Raw genomic sequence first — 18,748 nt, 5'->3', positions numbered from 1 at the left:
AGAGGGGATATGTGTTCCCCCTTGGACTGGATAACACCAATGAAGTGTGCAAGCATGTAGAGTCCTGTGGCCAGATTCTCTGCCTCCTGCAGAGCTGTGGCCGTGCAGATGCGGCAAGCCAAGAAAGGCTTTGCAGGAGCAACCCTAAACTGGGCTTACCGCAGCCTGATGCAGATCAAACAATTCACATCCTTGAACTTAAGCCTTACTCTCTTGTTCTACCACTATAAGGCTGACCACAGGTTGGAAAAACTGGAGCCAAAACAGGCGTTAGCTTATACCCCTCATGCACAGCACAGCACAGCCTGGGAAGAAACACAAGGAAAACTCGGTGGTGCGCTTGCTGCCGCCATGAGGAGCTGCACAGGGAGGGAAGCAATGTAATGAGGGCAGGATACAAGTAATACCACCAGGGTGAAAAACATCTGGTTTTCCCTCTTGAGAGAAGTTGGACAAGAAATTGGCTTAGCATTTTAATGCCCCACACATCTATGACAGCATAGCAAGAGGTGTCTCCTTTACTAATTCAAATATTTACTCCCTATTAGCTTCCCTAGGGCAAGGTTTCAGGGACTCAGAAAACAGTGATTCTCAAGATCAAAATTTGGTTCATACTGTGCTCCTGGAGCAGCACGGTTGGGTAGTGCCTTTTAATCTGGGCAAGAAGCACAAGTGCGATTTAGGTTTGTGAACTTAAAAGCTAGCCTTGCACGTCTCTGACTAAAACAAATTGCTGAGGGATATTCTCTTCAGTTGGGTTAAACAAAGGAACAGTTTGGTTTTCACTTGAACTTATTCCAGCTCTGAGCATGCCCACAGGTTGCCAGTCTTCGGTACTGATGGTTCTTTCTCTACTCTTTACAGTCCCCACTCCCTCCCATCACCCTGTGAGAGCTGGCAGAATGCACTGAACTAATCAAACTGCTTCTGTATTAGGAGAGTAGTGCTCCAACACAGAATAAATTGGTTTCAACCTCCACCACTGCAAAGGGAATCTAAAGCCTTGCTAGAGGGTTGATGTCCTTCAGGACAAGGCATTCTGGGGAGGAAAGGTCACCCAGAGAGGCAGAGAGAGCAGAGTGCCCCAGTCTGGAGAACCTCAAGAGAAACTGCTGAAGACAAAAGGTCCCAAAAGAGGTAAATCTCCCGGCCCCAGCAGTTCCATGTTTTTTTCAGTGAGAATGGGGTTCCTCTGGCAGCAGAGGAGAAGCAGGCTGCTTCTCCAGCGGCAGGCTGGGGGAGCTGAGACAGGATCACATAGGGACAGAAATGAATTTGTGAACTACCCTCCCTTCAGCTGAATGTGTTTTATCAAAAATCAGGGAAAGAAGCAACTCCCTCTTTGCATTGCCTTTTCTGACCACATCATCTGGCAGTTTTGTTCAAGGCTGAGGGCCACCACATGGGATTTCAGGACACGTTGGTCATCATTCCGCTTATAAGCATTTTAGTGAAATGTCATTAACATTTGAAATTTACTATCCAGTTTTTTTTTCTCAAATTAATTCCATCTAGATCATATGGTAGAAGCTGAGTTTGGCGTTAACACATCAGGACGTGTTACCAGTTCTCCATCACATTCGTTGTTCCATCTCTCACCAGTAATTAAAATTAACCTTCTGTCCCCATTTTGTAACCAGTCACCCTCTTATCTCTGTTTCATCTTTATCTCACGCTAATTCTGAGCTTAGCCTTCAGTTTGATTAAGAACATCAGCTTCATTAATCCTCTCCTCTCCTACTCACAAGCAGGTCTGCTTTCTCATAGTACTGCCTAGGAGCCGCTATCCAGATTCTGTTACCTGTCCCCTTTCCTCCTCTTGTCTGAAATAATTTTGAAACAGGTTGAAATCAGAGGAATTTTTCAACAGGTTTTGGCTCATTCACTCCCAAAGCTACTCCAAAAATTCTGTCTATGGAGAGGGTATCTGCAGACTTAACCCCCACCTCCCAAACCAGCAGAAAATCCCCAACACACATCACCTGTATTACAGCTGCAGACTCCAGTGTTTTACACATGACTAGCTTTTATTGGCAGCAAGGTTTTGGGCATCCATATGTGCTGTTAGCAAGCAGTAAGAGTTTGCAGAACATCCTCCCTCACTGTCTCGGAACCACAGAAACGGAACCTGAAGAAAAGTACAAGCTCCTTGAGTTCTCAACATTGGTTGAGATTATACAAGTGGATTTGTTCGATTATAAGTCAACCTTTGTCATTTGACATAACTGAACAGAACATACTTTGAGCTCCTAAGTTTGAAATATTACTGCTGGGGAAAGCATAGATGGGCTGTATTCATTCTGGTTCACTGTCTGCCTGCCTTTAACTTTACAGTTTCTTCCCCCCCCGCCCCAGATTTTGTACTACTATCACTATGTAGATGATCACAACTACTTGTGAAAAGGCCATGAGTCAATAGAAGAGTGAGTACTTATCTACAGGAATATGCATCTGCAATGTATTTTGGTGAATAGGAACTACAACTTGACTTAGGACCTCTGCTTAAAGGTAATGCTGCTGGGCTGTAATCATTTTTGCTTTGCTTGTAAGTGTTTCCATCTCCCAAGTTCTCTTTTAAGTGACGACATCTTAACTATATATTTGTATATAGGTCTAAAACATATACTGTACCTCCTCTTCTAGATACCTAGTCATGGGAGCATAAAATAACCCATCAAGCAAATGAAGGAGTTTGTTTTAAAAAGTCCAAGAAAATTAAGAAAACTGGATCGGTAGATCATACTTCTGAACATCCAAGCCATATTCCACAAAGCCTAGAGAAAGAAGTTTTAGCCTCTTTCCCCCAACTTTATATATAGCCTTTTAAGCTCATCTTCCTTGTACTAGTCTTGCTCATTGGAAGGGTAGGCTTATTATCACCGTCCTCTTTTGTACAGTCATGATCCCAGGGACCATTAAGATCAATGGAAAAACTTCCGCCGATTCCAGCTGACAGCAAATCAGACATCCTAATGCAAGCTCAGAATCAGGTAACTGTAGAGCAGTGAAGGCAGTGGGTTGATCAGCATTGATAATGTGCAGCTGTGGCCTTGCCTCAGCGGCAGTGCGTTGATTGACCTGGATGATGTGCAGCTGTAGCTTGTTCCTGCTAAATGGTTAAACAGCCCTGAGGATGGTGGGAGAGGGGGTTGGATGGAGGAGGAGCAGTATGGCCTGATCTCTGGAGGAAGGAGATACAGCACAGATAGTAGAATCTGACCAATGGTAAAGCCTTGTTGCAGCCTACTAGTTTGTTTGTGCCACAACAATCGGTGCCCTGTGTGAGGCAGACTGAGTCGGACTCTGACAACTGGTGCCCAACGTTGCTGAGACGAGTGGGATAAGCTGCCACCCATAACAGACACCGTGAGAGGTGAGCCGTTGCAGCTAATCGATGTGGGTGTATTGTAATATTTGTTGTCCATTTTAACTCAAATTGCAACTTTTGGTACCCTACATAGATGGGGACTTACTGATATGGGTACAGAAGAAGAAAATTACACTTCTTTTTTCAAATATAAGCATTGTTAAAGTGGAAAGTATAACAAGAAGGTAATAAGAACTTTGCTAGGATGATGCAAAGTAAATGATGTGCTAGTTACGCTGAAAAATGTCTCCAGTATTCAGACATGGCAAAATGCTGGAAAATTTCTTTTTGAGGCTGCCTCGAGGGGTGATAAAATTGCAATTACATTGTTAACAACATGGAGATTAGTCTTAGACTTACTAGAACAATTAAATGTGGACAGCGGGACAAATTCTATATTTGCAATGCTTATGGATATATTTGAAAAAAAGAGGTGTAAAATATGACAAAATGGCAATAAGAATTCTGCTAGTGTGGTGTAAAAAGTATGATTTGCCTGTTGCAGTGAAAAAGGTTTTCAGCATTCAGACATGGCAAAGTGTTGGAAAGGTACTTTTTGAGGCTGCCTGGAGGGGAGACAAAATTGCCACAGCTGCATGTTATCAATAATAACCAACCCACTGCCTTCATTCCTTTACAGATAACCAGTTCTCATGGACAGTAGGAGCTTAGCAAGAATGAGGCTGATAATCCAAGCCGGTACTGCTTTTTCTTACCCAAAGGGCTGTACAGGAAGTCTTTTTTCTGAAGCCTGGAGATATTTAAAGTCTTTCTTTGAAGTTATTTAAGGTAAAGTGTTGAAGTAGTAGCGAATTGAACTATGGATGAACAGTTTCTTGAAAGGAAGGAAATGGTTTTCTTGAGAGATTTTTTTTCTTTTAATGGTTTAAATAGCTTTTCTTGTGAAAATGTTTTCATGCTATGTATAATATTGTCACCTATCTTTCCAAGTAACTTTCGAGAATTTTACAATGGATATACTTACTCTTTTCCAGTTTCTCCAGATTGTACTGTAATAGTTGCAGCCCCTAACTTAGGAAAAGTTGGATTTAACCGGTTGTTGTTCCAAAGAAATTTAACTGTTGTAACTGTTCCAACTTTAACTTCTGCATCAATGAAGCTTGTGTAGGTGTTGTCTGGTTTGAGGGTTCCCCTGTGAAAAATAACATTTTAAGGATGTGAGGCATGCGAGAGTTTAATACTAATTACCAGTCCTGTCAACCGATTGCCTGTGGTAGCAAGTGAGTAGAAAGCTAGCAGAGAGACAGTAGTTAGCTTATAACAGAGATACATTATTGCCAGTTTTCCAACTTAATTCATCCCAAATCAGTGTTTGTCAGAAGAAGCAAAGGCAGGTAGGCCTCATATGCTGCAGTCATACTTCGCAATGAAGACCCAGTTACAGGACAATCACTGTGGAGAAGGTAGATCTTGCTCCTTGTTGCTTATGTAGGCAGGGTTTTTTTGCACGTAACTGAGATTTTCATTTAATGTTAATTAATTTATGATACAGATGTTGGATTTGTTTGAGGTGGCCAAAAGGATTATCCACCAGCTGCTCAGCCTGGCCCCCTAGCAGAGATTCCCACACTTGCAGCACCATTGCAAGTCAATTGGATGAGTCAATTGTGCATCTGCTCTTGGGTAACCACAGTTTAGAATCTGGCTACTTATTTCATGTCTCGGCAACATAGCAAGCTCTAAATGGCAGCAGTTTGAGACTGGTAATGGCTTCAGCTGCTACATCTCACTGAATATGAGCCAATGCTTCTCTGAGCTTCTCCTTTGTCCCCTCCCACCCCCATGCTCTGAAGGTGAAAAGCTTCTTTCTTATTTACCCTGCTGTATGAATTCAAGAGACATTTGAATATGTGCAGCCTTTATCACTGCACAACTGTTGTTGTAGGTGTGACCTGTGAGATACAGAAGGGGGGTGGGGAGAAGCAGAGGACCCAGCAGAACCACCCAGAAGAAACTCCTACAGTTTTAACAAGCTTCATGAGAGAGACAGGATTTTTACTCCTTCCCCTAGCTTTGCACTTTCTCACTCATTAGCCTTCAGAGGATGATTTTACTCTTCCCTGTATTAAAAGGCTTATGGTAGTGGAAGTAATGAGACACAGGACAAAATCCCTTTGCCACCTTGTTTCTTTGCTGGATCCGTACTTGTGACTGGTAGGTTAGAGCAAAACTTGCTGTGGGGGAAAAGAGTTCACTTCCAGCATCTGAATTGACACAAGCCCTGCAAACGGCAGCTCAGGAGTGCTGCAGTGCATTCAGCGCTGGCAGACTCAACTCAGGAAAGTGCATGGATGCCTGCAAACTGGAATCAGCTCACAGCAAACCCCTGCTGTCAAGCATGAAGGTGTGAAGTCCTCCTTGGAAAAGTGGAATCCACATAGCTGTCAATCAACAAAAAACAAAACCAAAAAATGACCCCCCTCAAACCTACATCAAAATGCTTTCCTCCCTAGTTTTCATAGTTTCAGCTATTCTAGTTGAAATAACCAAGAAAAATGCAAAGAAACAAAACCACACGAGGCAAGCAAGCAGCTTCAATGTAAGCAGGCAAAGTTATGAGCTGCAAAAGGTAGATTTTTATATAGTAAATCATGAGATAGCTTTAGTTGTAGCCAGCTGTGGCAGCAACATTTTACAACCCTATGAAAGACAAAAAGATGAGAACTCTGCTAGCATAGGTATGGCAAGACCTTAGTGGGCCCCCAAACAAGTGATACCAAATTCTAACACTTTAAAATCCTGTATTCTAGCCTTCTCCCTTCAAATGTAAACCCAGAGTGAGTGAATTGTTGCTGTGTTTACATCAGGGGTAGAATTTGATCTCTAAAAGACGACCAATTTAAACAGAAATGTTAATTGAAAATATGAATTAAACATTCTAGAGAAGTTTATTTTCTATTGAATTTTTAACTTACTTGACAATCTGATGCTGCCTTGTGTTCCCATTGCTTCCATACAGGGCAATGTTTACATACCCTTTTACTTTACTCTTTCCAGAGAGTGTCACAGTTACTTTGTACCTCCAAACTACAGAGAAGAAACACAGTAAGTTAGATTGTACCCAGGGAGAAAGTCTCCAAAATACGAAGTGTTGGCTTTTTTTTGGTCTGTACAACTGTAGTTGAAAGCAAAACAAAATTATCACTGCCCTTCACTTTCAGCTCAAGGCCACATTATAGGCTGTCTGGGCTCAAACATAGCGCTGTCACACATGAAGCTTGATGCTAGTTGTTCTTCCTTGCGTTATAACCATGCAAAACAAATACAAAGCGGCAGTGAGTCAGATCTGTCTTTATGTCCTGATGAGATCAACATGAGAAATAGGTTGATATCTGCATTACTTTCTGGGACGAAAAAAACGCAGACAGCTAGTCCATAACAAGGTAAACAATATGGACCTCAGCATTTTGACCATGAAGATTTTCATATATAGTGAAGTTGGAAAGAAGGAGGTGTTAGGAATAAATACCGATACATACCAGAATATAAATAGTGTAGAAGGAATGTAAAAAAAATTCTGAAGCTCAAGAAAAATAGTTTTTGTGGCTGGGAACTTTCTTTTAGCATTCACTTAACAAAAGCAGCTTTTCTTCCTCTGATTCTTCTTTACAAAGGCGAAGGAAGAACAGTCTTGTGAGAGATGACATTTAGGACAACTTAGGTTGTAAAGGAAGTCATCTGGTCCATCCACTTCTCAAAGCAAGCCCAGCTGTGACTGGCATGTTCTTGTCCTTTGTCAAACTGAGTTTTGGACATCTCCAAAGATGGAGATTTCCCAGCTTCTCCCTGCATTTAACCACTGTCACTGTGACAGTAATTTTCATACTATTTAATAAGAAATTCCTTTGCCGCAACTTCTGTGCGTTGCCTGTCCTCCCTGCGCCTTATAGTGCTGTCCACTAAACATCTGTGATCTCCACTAGACTCTACAGTTTGTCAACATCTTTCTTGTGCTGGAAGGCCCAAAACTGGGCACTAGAATTTGAGCAAAAGAGGAAAAGGCATGAAAGACTGAAAAGCCATTGGACTGCTATTTATCTGTTAAAATGAATTGTAAAACAGGAAAATAAAAAGGCTTGTTTACAAGGAGTAGATAACAATAGAAACTCACGAGCAAAATCCTTGGCCTCTCCAGTATTCAGGTAGAATTTCACAAAATCATTTTTATATTTCCCTTTGAATTTATCTGCATAGTGACCCATGTTTGGGCATCCCCCTCGCGGGCATGGGAAACACATTTCCTAGTGAAAACAAATATATCTATTAATAAAATTATCCACCCAAGGAAAAAAAAATTAGTCATGGGACTTATTTTAGCATACCCACCTAACTGACCTTGTACCACAGCAACAACAAAGTTCAAGTAACTCTTTCTGTGACTTGGGAAAGATCATATAAGCTAGACCGCTTTCTCAAAGGCTCTAATTGTTGAGGGCTCTGTGTTTTTTCTCATGCCATTTAGCTCAATCCAGCTGCATCAGTGACATCCTTGAGTAGTCTTGAACTAGAGCAGGGAGGAGGAGGTGTCCTCCACAGCAACTGATGAGAAAGAATGATGTCTCCTTATACCTTCAGGGTGGGTTAAGAAAGGCTTTATCTTGACAACAAAGCTCACTGAACCAATATGAGAAGTGTGATGTCTATCAGCTGCTCAGAATGTGTAAATCTAAGCACTGTGTAAGTTTATACCTCTGTCTGGGCTGCCTGCATGATATGATATGAGCCCGTTAGCTCCCTGCTACTCTTAGGCTGTAGTTCCCTATCTCCTGGTCTGGGACAGGGAAGGGCTTCCTGACCTTGGTCCATAAACCTGTCCCTGAGGCCATCTTAAGTCACCAAAGTACTTTGATCACGGACTGACATCAAGTCATCACATGTTATTTTACTTCTTGTTCTTTTGAAAAGAAGACATTTCAGCTGTGTTTGAAAGCTCACCTACTACAGCATGGGATTCTACTCCTTGCTGTTTGAGAAATAAATTTGGTGATTACAGGGACAGGCTTTCCTCCTTACTTGTAACTCTGTTCGATTGAACAGAGCAGGCCTGGGATAGCTCCAGTCGTACCTCAGAGCTGTCACATCAGCACAGAGCCAGGGATGTCCCTGTTTTGTTGTTGCCTTTTCCTACGCTGACCCATATCAGCTGCACGAGCTATAATACTTTAGGATGTCTGACACTTGTCTTACAGATACACTTGGTGGGTACAAGCTAGCATAAATACATTGAATTTCAGATGTAAAGGTAAGAGCCACTGTTTTGGATATGGTCCATCCTGAGGCTCTGAGGAATACTTACAGTTTGAAAAACATCATATGAAGCACAAGAATAGCCTAGAAATCCATCAGGGTAGATAATACTGTCAGAGTAATACTTATAACTCCGCAAATGATTGCAAGCCACAAAGTCCCGAGTTCCTGTGAAAATATATTCCCAGTTTAGTTGTTCCATTCTGTTGCTGTTTGAGGAAAGATACTGGCATAAGCCTTGCTGTGTGATGGGGAGGCATAATTCCTTCTCAAAAGCTTCCTCACAATTCTTGGAGTATCAAAAAGAAAAAAATAAATTTGGATTGTCAAAAAAAAAAGTTTTGAAGCTTGTTTTTGTAATGAATTGATGCCCTAAGGAATGTCACTGACTCAACAGGTATAAAATGTAAACTTGAAATGCTTTGTGACTGTGAGACTGACTGTGCAGCCCAGCCCCTGCCCTCCCCTCACAAACACTTATTCAAGCAATCTGACCGAGTTTCACAATAGAAATGAGAACTGTGTGAAGCAGGTCTTTTGTAGGCAACGGTTACATTACCATAACAAAAGAAAACCGAATGAAAAGTATTCAACTTCCTAGGGCAATGCTGATTTGCTCCAGCTGAGGACTTCAAAACAAAATTATTGTTATTTGGGGAGTGCTTAAGGAAGGGAGATTCTTAAAATTAAAATAATGAATATATTATTTTCCTTTGTGTTGACTTTATTTTCCTGACTTTAGGTTAAAAAGATCATCATATAGAACACAGTTATTTCTTTGTGCTTTAATTCCCCATTATCGATAACAAGTGTACACACACACACACACACACACAAAAGTAATGCCTCTAGCTGCATTGAATAAAACCTGGAGAAAAAAGCTAGTTATCACAAATAAGCTCATGGATTCTCAGAATTCAAGGTGTTTTCAATAATGTAAGAAAGAGCTCAGATAGTATACTGAAATATCTCCACAGCAGAAATCTTGATTTGTTTTTATTTTTAATGTTATGTGCAGTTTAACTTTATAAAGACATAAAGAAATTTCCTTAAGAGCTTTTTTTAGAACCACGTAAAACAACAAAGAGCATATTTGAGCAGCTATGTGCCAATCTTTTTTTAGCTGACTAAAAATAAACACAATGATATTGCTTTAGTGCAACTCAGATTGGAATAGTTAAGAACAATTAATTTAATATTTTTTAATTATGTCAGAAGAATTGCAGCTGCAGATACCCTAACAGAAGTAGCTGTGAGCATCGTTGCCCTACTCCACCCAGTAGTGCTGCTGGTCACCTAAATAGAAACAAAAGTAAATGTGTTGTTACAGGCCCTTCAAAATTTTTGGCAGCGTTTCAGTAACTTTTGTTTGTGCTATTAGATACTTTAGAGGAGGCATATTTTCCAGAGGTAAAGCCTTTGTCTTGTTTATCTGGAAAATGGTGCTTTTTGAGCACATTAACAGTGTCACTGCACTCTGCAGCTGCCATTGCTGGTGGACACAACAAAAGCTAATGCAAAACACCTGCATTAAGAAAAAATTAAGTTGTTACATTGTGAGGGGTGACCTTCCCCTGAATTAGTAATGTTATCAGCATACTTACCTTCCCAGATGCCGTCAAGATCTACAATCTGTGAAACAGGGTTCTTCCCACACCCTGGCATTTGCTTTCCTCCGTTTGGATAAAAGTCAAGATGTCCTATAGCTGGGCTCATGCCAAAACCTGAAGCATTTAAAGCAGGGGTAAGTATGTTTTAAAGTAATAATGTCTCACACCTATAGCTGCTGGCTTGAAGCTTGTTTATGCTTGGTATGTTAGGATATGGGCTGTTAGTGACCAGTATGGTGTGTTTGTTCTGCGGCTATGATGCAGCACAACTGGGTCTTGATGCCATAGGGTGTAAATCATTCTGTATTAATACACCAGAGCTAAATACCCACCTAAGTAGGGGATTGTGGGAGCTGAATCTGTGTGGATAACATCAACAAACTCTGCATCAGATTTATCCAGTCTGACTTCAGTTGAAGTGCCTTGAAAATAAGGTTGAGCAGGGTCTAGTCCTGAAGGAAAAAACTAGTGTTACATATAGCTAAAGAGATACAGATGTATCATTTTACATAACATTATGACTGTGTATAATTAATATCACACACGTAGCTGCCTACAGGTCCTTGTATCTAAGTAATATAGGTATTAATAAAATGGTGATGTGCATTCTCTTTTACCAAAGCGACTTTTCTCTCAGGAAGGAGAAAGTGTGACCTGTGTGAAGCCTATTAAATTTTACTGATTTAAATCAATATTGAATCCCAACACTTGGAAATATTTTTTTTTTAATTGAATTTCACTTTAATAATATTGCTCAAGTTAAGGTTGCTGTGTCTGTATCCTATACAACTGATCTACCTGCATGGTTTCTAGGTACCTTGTTTGAGAGCACTTAAGCAGGAATTGATGCTGATAGCACTCCATGTGCTTGGAGGTGTTGAAACCAGCCTGCCTACTTCTGACTCCAGTCAGATTTTGGAAAAAACATTTAGTTTTGAAGTGATGATCAGAAAATGGAGTTTATTTCCTTCCTAATTTACTGCACCAATTTCAGGAGCTCATAAAGTCTTGTGAATTGCACAATTTCTACTGCCTTATGCTTGCATCTCTTGTTTCCCTGGGCAGCAGATTTGGTTCTGCTTTTAAACTGAATTTTGTAGACTATTAGTCCAAGGTTCACCAAGCCTGAAATCCCTGAGGAAATGTAACAAATGAAAAGGAGTGCATTAATAATATCCAAAATTGTCTTTTGTGTATGAAAGGTCACTCTGCTAAATGCGCGCTGCCCTTGGCACTGACTGCATAATGAATAAGGTGATCAAGCCCATAGCTTTAAAAACATGTTAAAAAATTGCTGAAGAATTCAGACTGCAGGGTGAGTTACCCATATTTTGAGAAAGGAGTGGTTTGGTCACAAGTTTAGCTGATAATACTGGTTTTCAGTTTTGCTTTCTGGGAGAGTATTGGAGGTTTTAGAACACCTGATATGGCAGCTCTGCTTTGTGGGGTCTCTAGAATATCTTTTTTAGAAACTACTTCTTATTGCAATAAATATGCCTATTTGATTGCCACTTGCTTTTTTAAGGAGTCAGTTAAAGAATTTAAGAAAGGTGAGGGCTCTCCCTTGAAGAACAGTGCAGGGATGTGGCAGATGGCTGTGCTGTGGCTGTGTTGCACTGATGGTCCTGCTGCGGGCAGAGGCAGCTTGTGCTTCCGGGGAGCTCTGCTTTGCCTCTTGGCCATACGTGTTTTCATCACTTAAGTCATCCGTGTTGCAAAATGGTTCCTTCAATAGTCATTTGCTCTCAGCTAGTGTGGGTAGAGAGCAGATTACAAGCCAAAGGATGCTGAATCATGAAAAGAAGCTCTTGGATCAAAAGGAAGGTGAAAATGCTTCTGGCCAATAGTCACAGAGGCTTGATCTGTTATATCTTGCAAGACACAGACACTATTTATGGGACCACTGGAGGATGTCCAGAGTCTGAGTAGTCAGAGAAATGTGGACAGCTATAAAACAAACCAGAACCAAAAATGCCTTCTCTGAAAGAATTGAGCAGGAAAACCTGGCTCAGCAGTAACGAGAGGCTTCCTTGCTTTCTCAGAGCACAGAGTGTGCAACTTGCAACAGGGAAAGACAGCAGAGCAATTTGGTACTGGGGGGGTGGAAACTGAATCGGCTGACCAAAAATTAAGAGAACAACATCATATTCCTTAAAAATATCTAAACTCAGAACTGTGGGAACACTTAAAAGGGACAGGCAATTACTTAGGAATATAGTGATAATGGGGGGATGCTCGCTGCTCAGTCAGCTCTGACATTATCTGAGAAGTAAGAGAGGGCTCATGTAGCTCAAACTAATACAAGTTGTATGAACATAATGCCTGTGATCCCCTTCAGAAAACAAAATGGGGGGGATTAAACTGAAATCTCTCTGTCTCTTTAGGTATAAATGCAGTTTCTTAATAAGTCTACTTGAATTTGGGCAGATGGTATAATCCTATTTGATTCAGTTTTTCCTGCCAAGGAGTTTTAGCATATCAACAATTAAGTGAAGAAATGAAACTTTAGAAATTTCACTGGAAAAAAAAAAAATTAATTACTATTACTGTACACTACTAGGTGAGAAGTTTATGTAGACATAGCAAAGGAAAGTGATAATAGGTGACACATCAGGAAGGTTAGCCTACTACTTCTGAAATGTCAGGTTTAATCCATCCTTTGCTGGAAAACGATATTTGTTAGCAAAGCTACAATATGAAATAGCTAACTGCTTACTGTTGTGCTGCTTCTAGCATGCTTTGGAAGGACCTGCAAACAGTGGGTGATGCTGCGCATCAGATGTGCTGCTACATAACAGGCCAGATTAATGAAAGGTGAAAATGGCAGGAGAAAAGCTGCTAGGACAAGGCAGGCAGGGATTGTCCTGCTGGTCTGTTTTATTATATTAGTATTGGACAAATCATTATGAAAAATAACAATCGCAGCTAAAGCTTCGATAAAACTTGTACATTAGTTATTATGAGTACGTTTTTAGCAGCAACAGTGGAATGCTGTTACATTACAGCATCACTCCTGTCCTGCTCCAAACTGGCACTGGTCTGGGCAGTGACACCACTAGGTAAAGCACCAGAAAGCGAGCCCTGTAGAGATGCCACAGCCATTAATGTTTAACAGCAAGTCAACTGATGTGTTGCATCTGTTATCTGTATAGAGCTTTTCCTTTGCTGTGTAAACATATGCAAGAAAAATAACCACCATGCTGATGGTTTTCCCATGCTTACCAGGGCTGTGCTCCTTGGTGTACTGTGAGAAGAGGCTAAGTCACAGTCAGATATGATTGTAAAAGAAAGTGAACACAACATTTTGTTAAGCAGTGGTGTCTTTAGTATAAGCTGTGACTGAAGTCACTGACTTACCGGTTATTCTGCCAATCCCTGGCTGCCTCCTGCCAGCCTCACCTGCCACGTGTGCTCCAAGGCTGTGGCCAATTATGTGAACGTCGGCTGGAGAGTATCCATATTTTTCCTGAGAAAGCACCAATATGAAAAGTTACTACATCTGTTTTCATCGGCAACAGGGAAGAGTAAAAAGGGGCTGAAAATCTGCTTTTGACTACAGACTGGGGAACTTCTATAGGATTTGTAGGATCTGTTTGCCAGTTTAGGTACCTGTGTCCAATACATAGATTTTTTTCAAAGGTGCTGCCCTCATTTGAAGGCTGTTAGAACTCTAGACAGGTCTGTCAATAGTGTCCTGAGAGGATTTGTATCCGTTTTCTATCCTGGCCCCATTAAGTTTCATGGGATGCTCATCTGGCTTGTAGGATTCAGCCAGGCAGGAGCTCTCAGTTACACCTGGCAGGTCAGGCACCACATGCGGCTGGAGGGTGTGAGAGGAGAGAGACCTTCAGCCTTTTGGACTGTGCTTCAGTGGCTGCAGTGCAGATAGGGAGAGGCATGGGTCGGAGCAGTCCTAGACTTCTACACTGGTACTGCCCAATGAAGTAATTTATAGTTCTTTCATGGGAAATGTGTGTTGAAAGCACTTGGGTTAAAAGAAGGCTTTGAACCAAGCATCGCTTCCCATGTGGGCTGGCTGAGGAAGGGGGCGTGTGGTACCCTCTGCAGATTTAGGTGGTGTGCACAGGGGCTTTCCCCTGAGGCGGCTGGGTGCATCCTACTTGTCCCCAGGTGCTGTTGCTGACCAAGAGAGAGCAGCTGTCCTTCAGCTGCTGCCAGCTGGTTTTCTGGCATTCTGAAGAGCCCTTTGGTAGGTTTTGTCCCTGTGAAAAGGCAGTTTGCTGTGTCCGTTATCTCTGCATATTTAATGCTACACAACACTTTACATCTGTTAACACCTAGGGAATACCTGTTCAGCTGTACTGTGGGGATGGCTCATAGAACTTCATATCCCTAGGCTGGCTAATCCTGCTGTTATGATATAGTTCTCTAACTTAAAAAAAAAAAAAAAAAAAAAGTCTATTTACCGCACAACTTCTAAAATAATCACTGAGTAGAAGAAAGTTTTCTCCTGGTTACATTCACATTCATGAGATTTCCTGAATCTTCTTTCAAATCAGCATTATAACTATAGCTTTATAACCACAAAGATTCTTACCATGAGAACATTTATAAAATAAGCTATTTCAGCACCCACAACACGGACGTTGTTCGATGCCTGGGTGTACTGACATCTTGCCCCTCTTTTCCAGTTTATGCAAATGCAGTTCACATCTTCCACAGTAAGCATCCTCTGTTTTGTAAAACAAAAGTAAAAACCAAAGAGCTTCACAGTAAATACAAAGTGGAATTGATTCTTGTTACTTATTACAGCTCAACTTATGTATGTTGCATGAATTTGGATGAGAACATTTTAAGAACCAAAACCTTAGTGTATACATGTGGTCATACCTACTCACAGGTGTGCTCACACAGTGCTCATAGGGACACAGTACCGAAGTAGGGTTGTGTACTGTAGTCATGGCCACACCGTCATTTCAAATACCCATAGTGGTCTCTTTTTGCAGAAGGGAAAACAGTATTAATACTGATAATTCTAATTTTTAATTTCAATGAAACTTTGTATGCGACATTAAATAAGAGCTCTACCCATGTAATGATTCACTTAAGTGATTTAAAAGTACTTCTTTAATTCAAATCCAGTTAGAACTTATATTTTTGATGACAAAAAACAAGCGTTTTTCTGATACAGATTTGTAAGAAACTGTGTTTTCGTAAGAGGATGCATAAATTGCTGGTGTCAGTGAATATTCATTTCAGATTTATGGTTTTATTTGGGAATACGTATATACAGACAGATACTTTATTGCCTGCCACAGAATCTGAAGCTTTTGCTTTTTACCTCCGAGTTGGATTGTTTAGCTAAATGTATTTTGCTTTAACAGTTTTGGTATATTTATTTTCCTTTGCCTTGTGTTCAGACACTATAAAGCATCCAAAATGCGTTACAACTGGCAAAGGACAAAAAAGGCAATAGAAGTGTCTGTGGCTATGTTATAGGTGGTAAAAATAAATGTGCAGATACGATTATTACTTAATGGGAAGGAAAGTATATAACAGATACACATACGCAGGGTGGTGTAGTCGCAATCCCATTTGTTCCACTCCTTACTGAAAAGATTCACTGAGATCAAGTTAAAAGAAATATATTTGGAGTATTGTGATAAAGCATAGGCCACCATAAAAGAGAAAGAATCTAAAGAATTATCTCATGCCTCTACATCCTTGTGGAAATTGATCAAAAGGATTTAAGGGACTCGCTGAAGCAAAAAGTGAGCTATCTTGTTGATTGTGAGGTTCTATAAAAAAATATTTTTTAAGAGTAGAAAATAGGAGACTGAGAATTATAAAATCATCAGTCTGCTTCTGATACTTCAAACAAATTATCAACTAACAAATCCAACAATCATTCCTCAATTTCATAAAGTGATTTTTTTTTTTTCAGTGAGACACTGCCAAATACATCTATCTTCTTTTGACCTAGTATCAAAGAGAAGGAGGTAATGGGGGTGCAATAAATGTGAAATACCTTCATTGTAGTGGACTTTCATATTGTTTCTCACAGTGTTCTCATAAGTAAAATAGGAATATAGACTTTAAACAAAACTGTAGTTGTGTGAATAGCTAGCTCTAAAACTTTATCATTAAAGTGTCATATGCCATCAACTGGTACTTCACTCTGTGCTGTATAACTAGTAGCTTTCACTAGCTGCAGCTGCAATAAAAAGCATGTTTATAGGATTTGAGAAGCCCGCAAGCTGGAATTGCAACTTTGTTTGGGGAGAGGATTAAGAAATAACTTGGGGAATTAGCACGAAAGTCAATAAAGCAGAGTGCTTTACTTCATTCACTGTTCATAGCAAGTCCTAGATTGAAAGCTTTGTTCAAAATGATCCCACTGAGGTCCCTTCTGGATGTACGTTTGTACAGCTTTATTGCTTCTGTTAACGGTCAGCCCTTGTCCTCAGCCTCCAACACTCACGTGGCAGCCCATACCTTTGTGCTGGACTTCCCACATCTGGAAACCTGTCTTTTGTCTGGAGAAATATGATGCAATAGCTCTGAGTCTACAGCTGTTTCTGGAATTGCCCTAGTTCCTAAGCAGTATCTTGCTCCAGGGTTTGCATTGTTTTTACCAAGAAAAAGGATGCTTATTGAGCCAAATCCTGTTGTCACTTGCTTCACGAAAGAGAAATGAATGCATTTATGCATTTTACCTCATGCTTTTCCTCAAGGTACAGAGCTACGTATTTAAGTTGCTAACGATTAAAAAATGTGGCCTCTTTTTTACCCTCCTTATCACTACAAATACCATAAGAGAAATCAGTTAGAAATAGAGAAAACAAACAGTTTATAGGAATGTGTTTATAAATGCAAACCAAGAACTTCACAGGGATAGGATTTCCCAGTGGTACCTACCTTGCACATGTCTGACAGCCAGTTTTCTTCTCCGTTGTCTATAAATCCATGTACGATAAATCTGGTTATCCTACTTTTGTTAAAATTTGAGTAGTCAATTGTTGAGGCATCAACTGCAGAGATCTCCTGTTTTCAGATATTAAATTTATAAACATTTAAACCTGCTTTCTGTAAATAGTGTATCAGGATTGCAAAGACCTGAATTATGTTTATCTGTACAGGCATTCAAAATGTATGCAACATTAAACTCATCTGCAAGCGGCTTAAGGTCTGTATCTCCATTCAAAGCAGGCTTTGAACACATCTTAGCACAGCACAGACTTTACTTTTAATGTGTTTTCATCTTACCTGTGGAAAAAAAATTGCCCAATGATTCTAAAAAGGCACGGTTTCTGAGTACCTTTCTATGGCCCTACAGAAAACATGAGGGTGTGCTGCTTTGTGAGGGATGGAAAAGGATGTGAATTATGCCCCAGAGACCCTGCCAAGGAGCTGGAATAGGTGGTCTCCTGAGTAAAGTGGAGGTTTGGCCATTTCTAGCACTTTCCAGGAATGCAGCTGGAGTCTGTGCTCATTTATTCTTTTTGAATGTGATTTACTAACATTTAAACCAGAATCATTCTTACTTGAAAGCTGTTAGGATTTCTTCTTGTGTATAGGAGAAAGTGAATGTCTATCTTTTTTGGATCCCAAGGTAACTTATGGACTGGTCTTTCTGTAGTCCCAGACCATGGTATATCATCTGAGAAACATCCAAGCCTTTCATAGCAAACTTCTTTGCCTGTAGCACACAGATGAGATCAATAATATGTGAATGAGCAAAAATGGTGAAGTAGGCTAGTCATAACTCATACCATCTCTTCTCTGGAGGTCTCTTGGTTTATTGAAAATTCTATGGTTTACAGAAAGCAAAGCCCAGCAGTTGCCCTCTCTCAGCTCTTCAAAGGCTATTTACCCCAAGGAAAGAAGTCACCTATTGCTCATCAACAAAGTACTCGCTGCAGTTCCTCTGTGGGTATCCTGTACCATACCTTGGGAATCTTTCCCCAGCTGTTGCCTTGCCTAAGGCAAAGACAGCTGATGAGTTGCTCCTAATACCAAGCCAAGATACTGCAAATAATCAGCAATAACTGGAGACTGTGCTGAACAGCTGATGACATGAGAAGTCTTATACTATACAAGAAGTGGAGGCTTCTGAATATAAAGCTATACCCTCATGAGACTGCCTCTGTCCCTGCCCGCCCCCCCGCCCCCAGCTTTTTCCTCTATTTCCATCACTAAAGCAGAGTACACCAACATACACTCAGGTCTTTCCATTCTTGTATAGGAAAGTGAACTATGTAACCTCAATCAGTAAGTTTTAAGACACCATAGTGTAGAGTGATGTCTCACAAAATATAGCAGCATAGAAAGGCTATATAAAGACTAACCCCATATGCTTACCTTCTGCTATGCTGAGCAGAAATAGCGCAAGTATCCAAATTCCAAGCATCTAGAACAGTAGAAAAAGAAGCAGTTAGGATTTGCTAACCCATTAGCAAGTGGACTTAGCTTTCTGGTGCTGGATTTCGACCAGGTGAAAAGGGTGCTGTGTCCGTCTTCTCTGCAACATGTCTTTAGGACT

The 18,748-nt window shown here is 40.6% G+C and overlaps 1 protein-coding gene across 1 annotated transcript; it reads right to left on the bottom strand.

The window, feature by feature from the left end:
- Positions 1–1,379: 1,379 nt before the first annotated feature.
- LOC119153552 (pancreatic triacylglycerol lipase-like) lies at positions 1,380–18,616 on the bottom strand. Its single transcript, XM_037400148.1, has 12 exons — positions 18,568–18,616; positions 17,751–17,905; positions 17,125–17,250; positions 14,804–14,938; positions 13,603–13,711; positions 10,578–10,697; positions 10,240–10,359; positions 8,685–8,803; positions 7,500–7,629; positions 6,304–6,415; positions 4,353–4,520; positions 1,380–2,128 (listed from the first exon to the last, which is right to left on the bottom strand). Exons 1-12 carry the CDS (start codon positions 18,614–18,616, stop codon positions 2,065–2,067), a joined length of 1,407 nt encoding a protein of 468 aa, XP_037256045.1. The 3' UTR covers positions 1,380–2,064.
- Between the last annotated feature and the right edge of the window lie 132 nt (positions 18,617–18,748).

This window comes from Falco rusticolus, chromosome 9, assembly GCF_015220075.1.
Source record: "Falco rusticolus isolate bFalRus1 chromosome 9, bFalRus1.pri, whole genome shotgun sequence".
Classification (NCBI taxonomy): domain Eukaryota; kingdom Metazoa; phylum Chordata; class Aves; order Falconiformes; family Falconidae; genus Falco; species Falco rusticolus.
The sequence above is the reverse complement of the archived record's forward strand: the minus strand, read 5'-3'. Positions and strand labels throughout refer to the sequence as shown.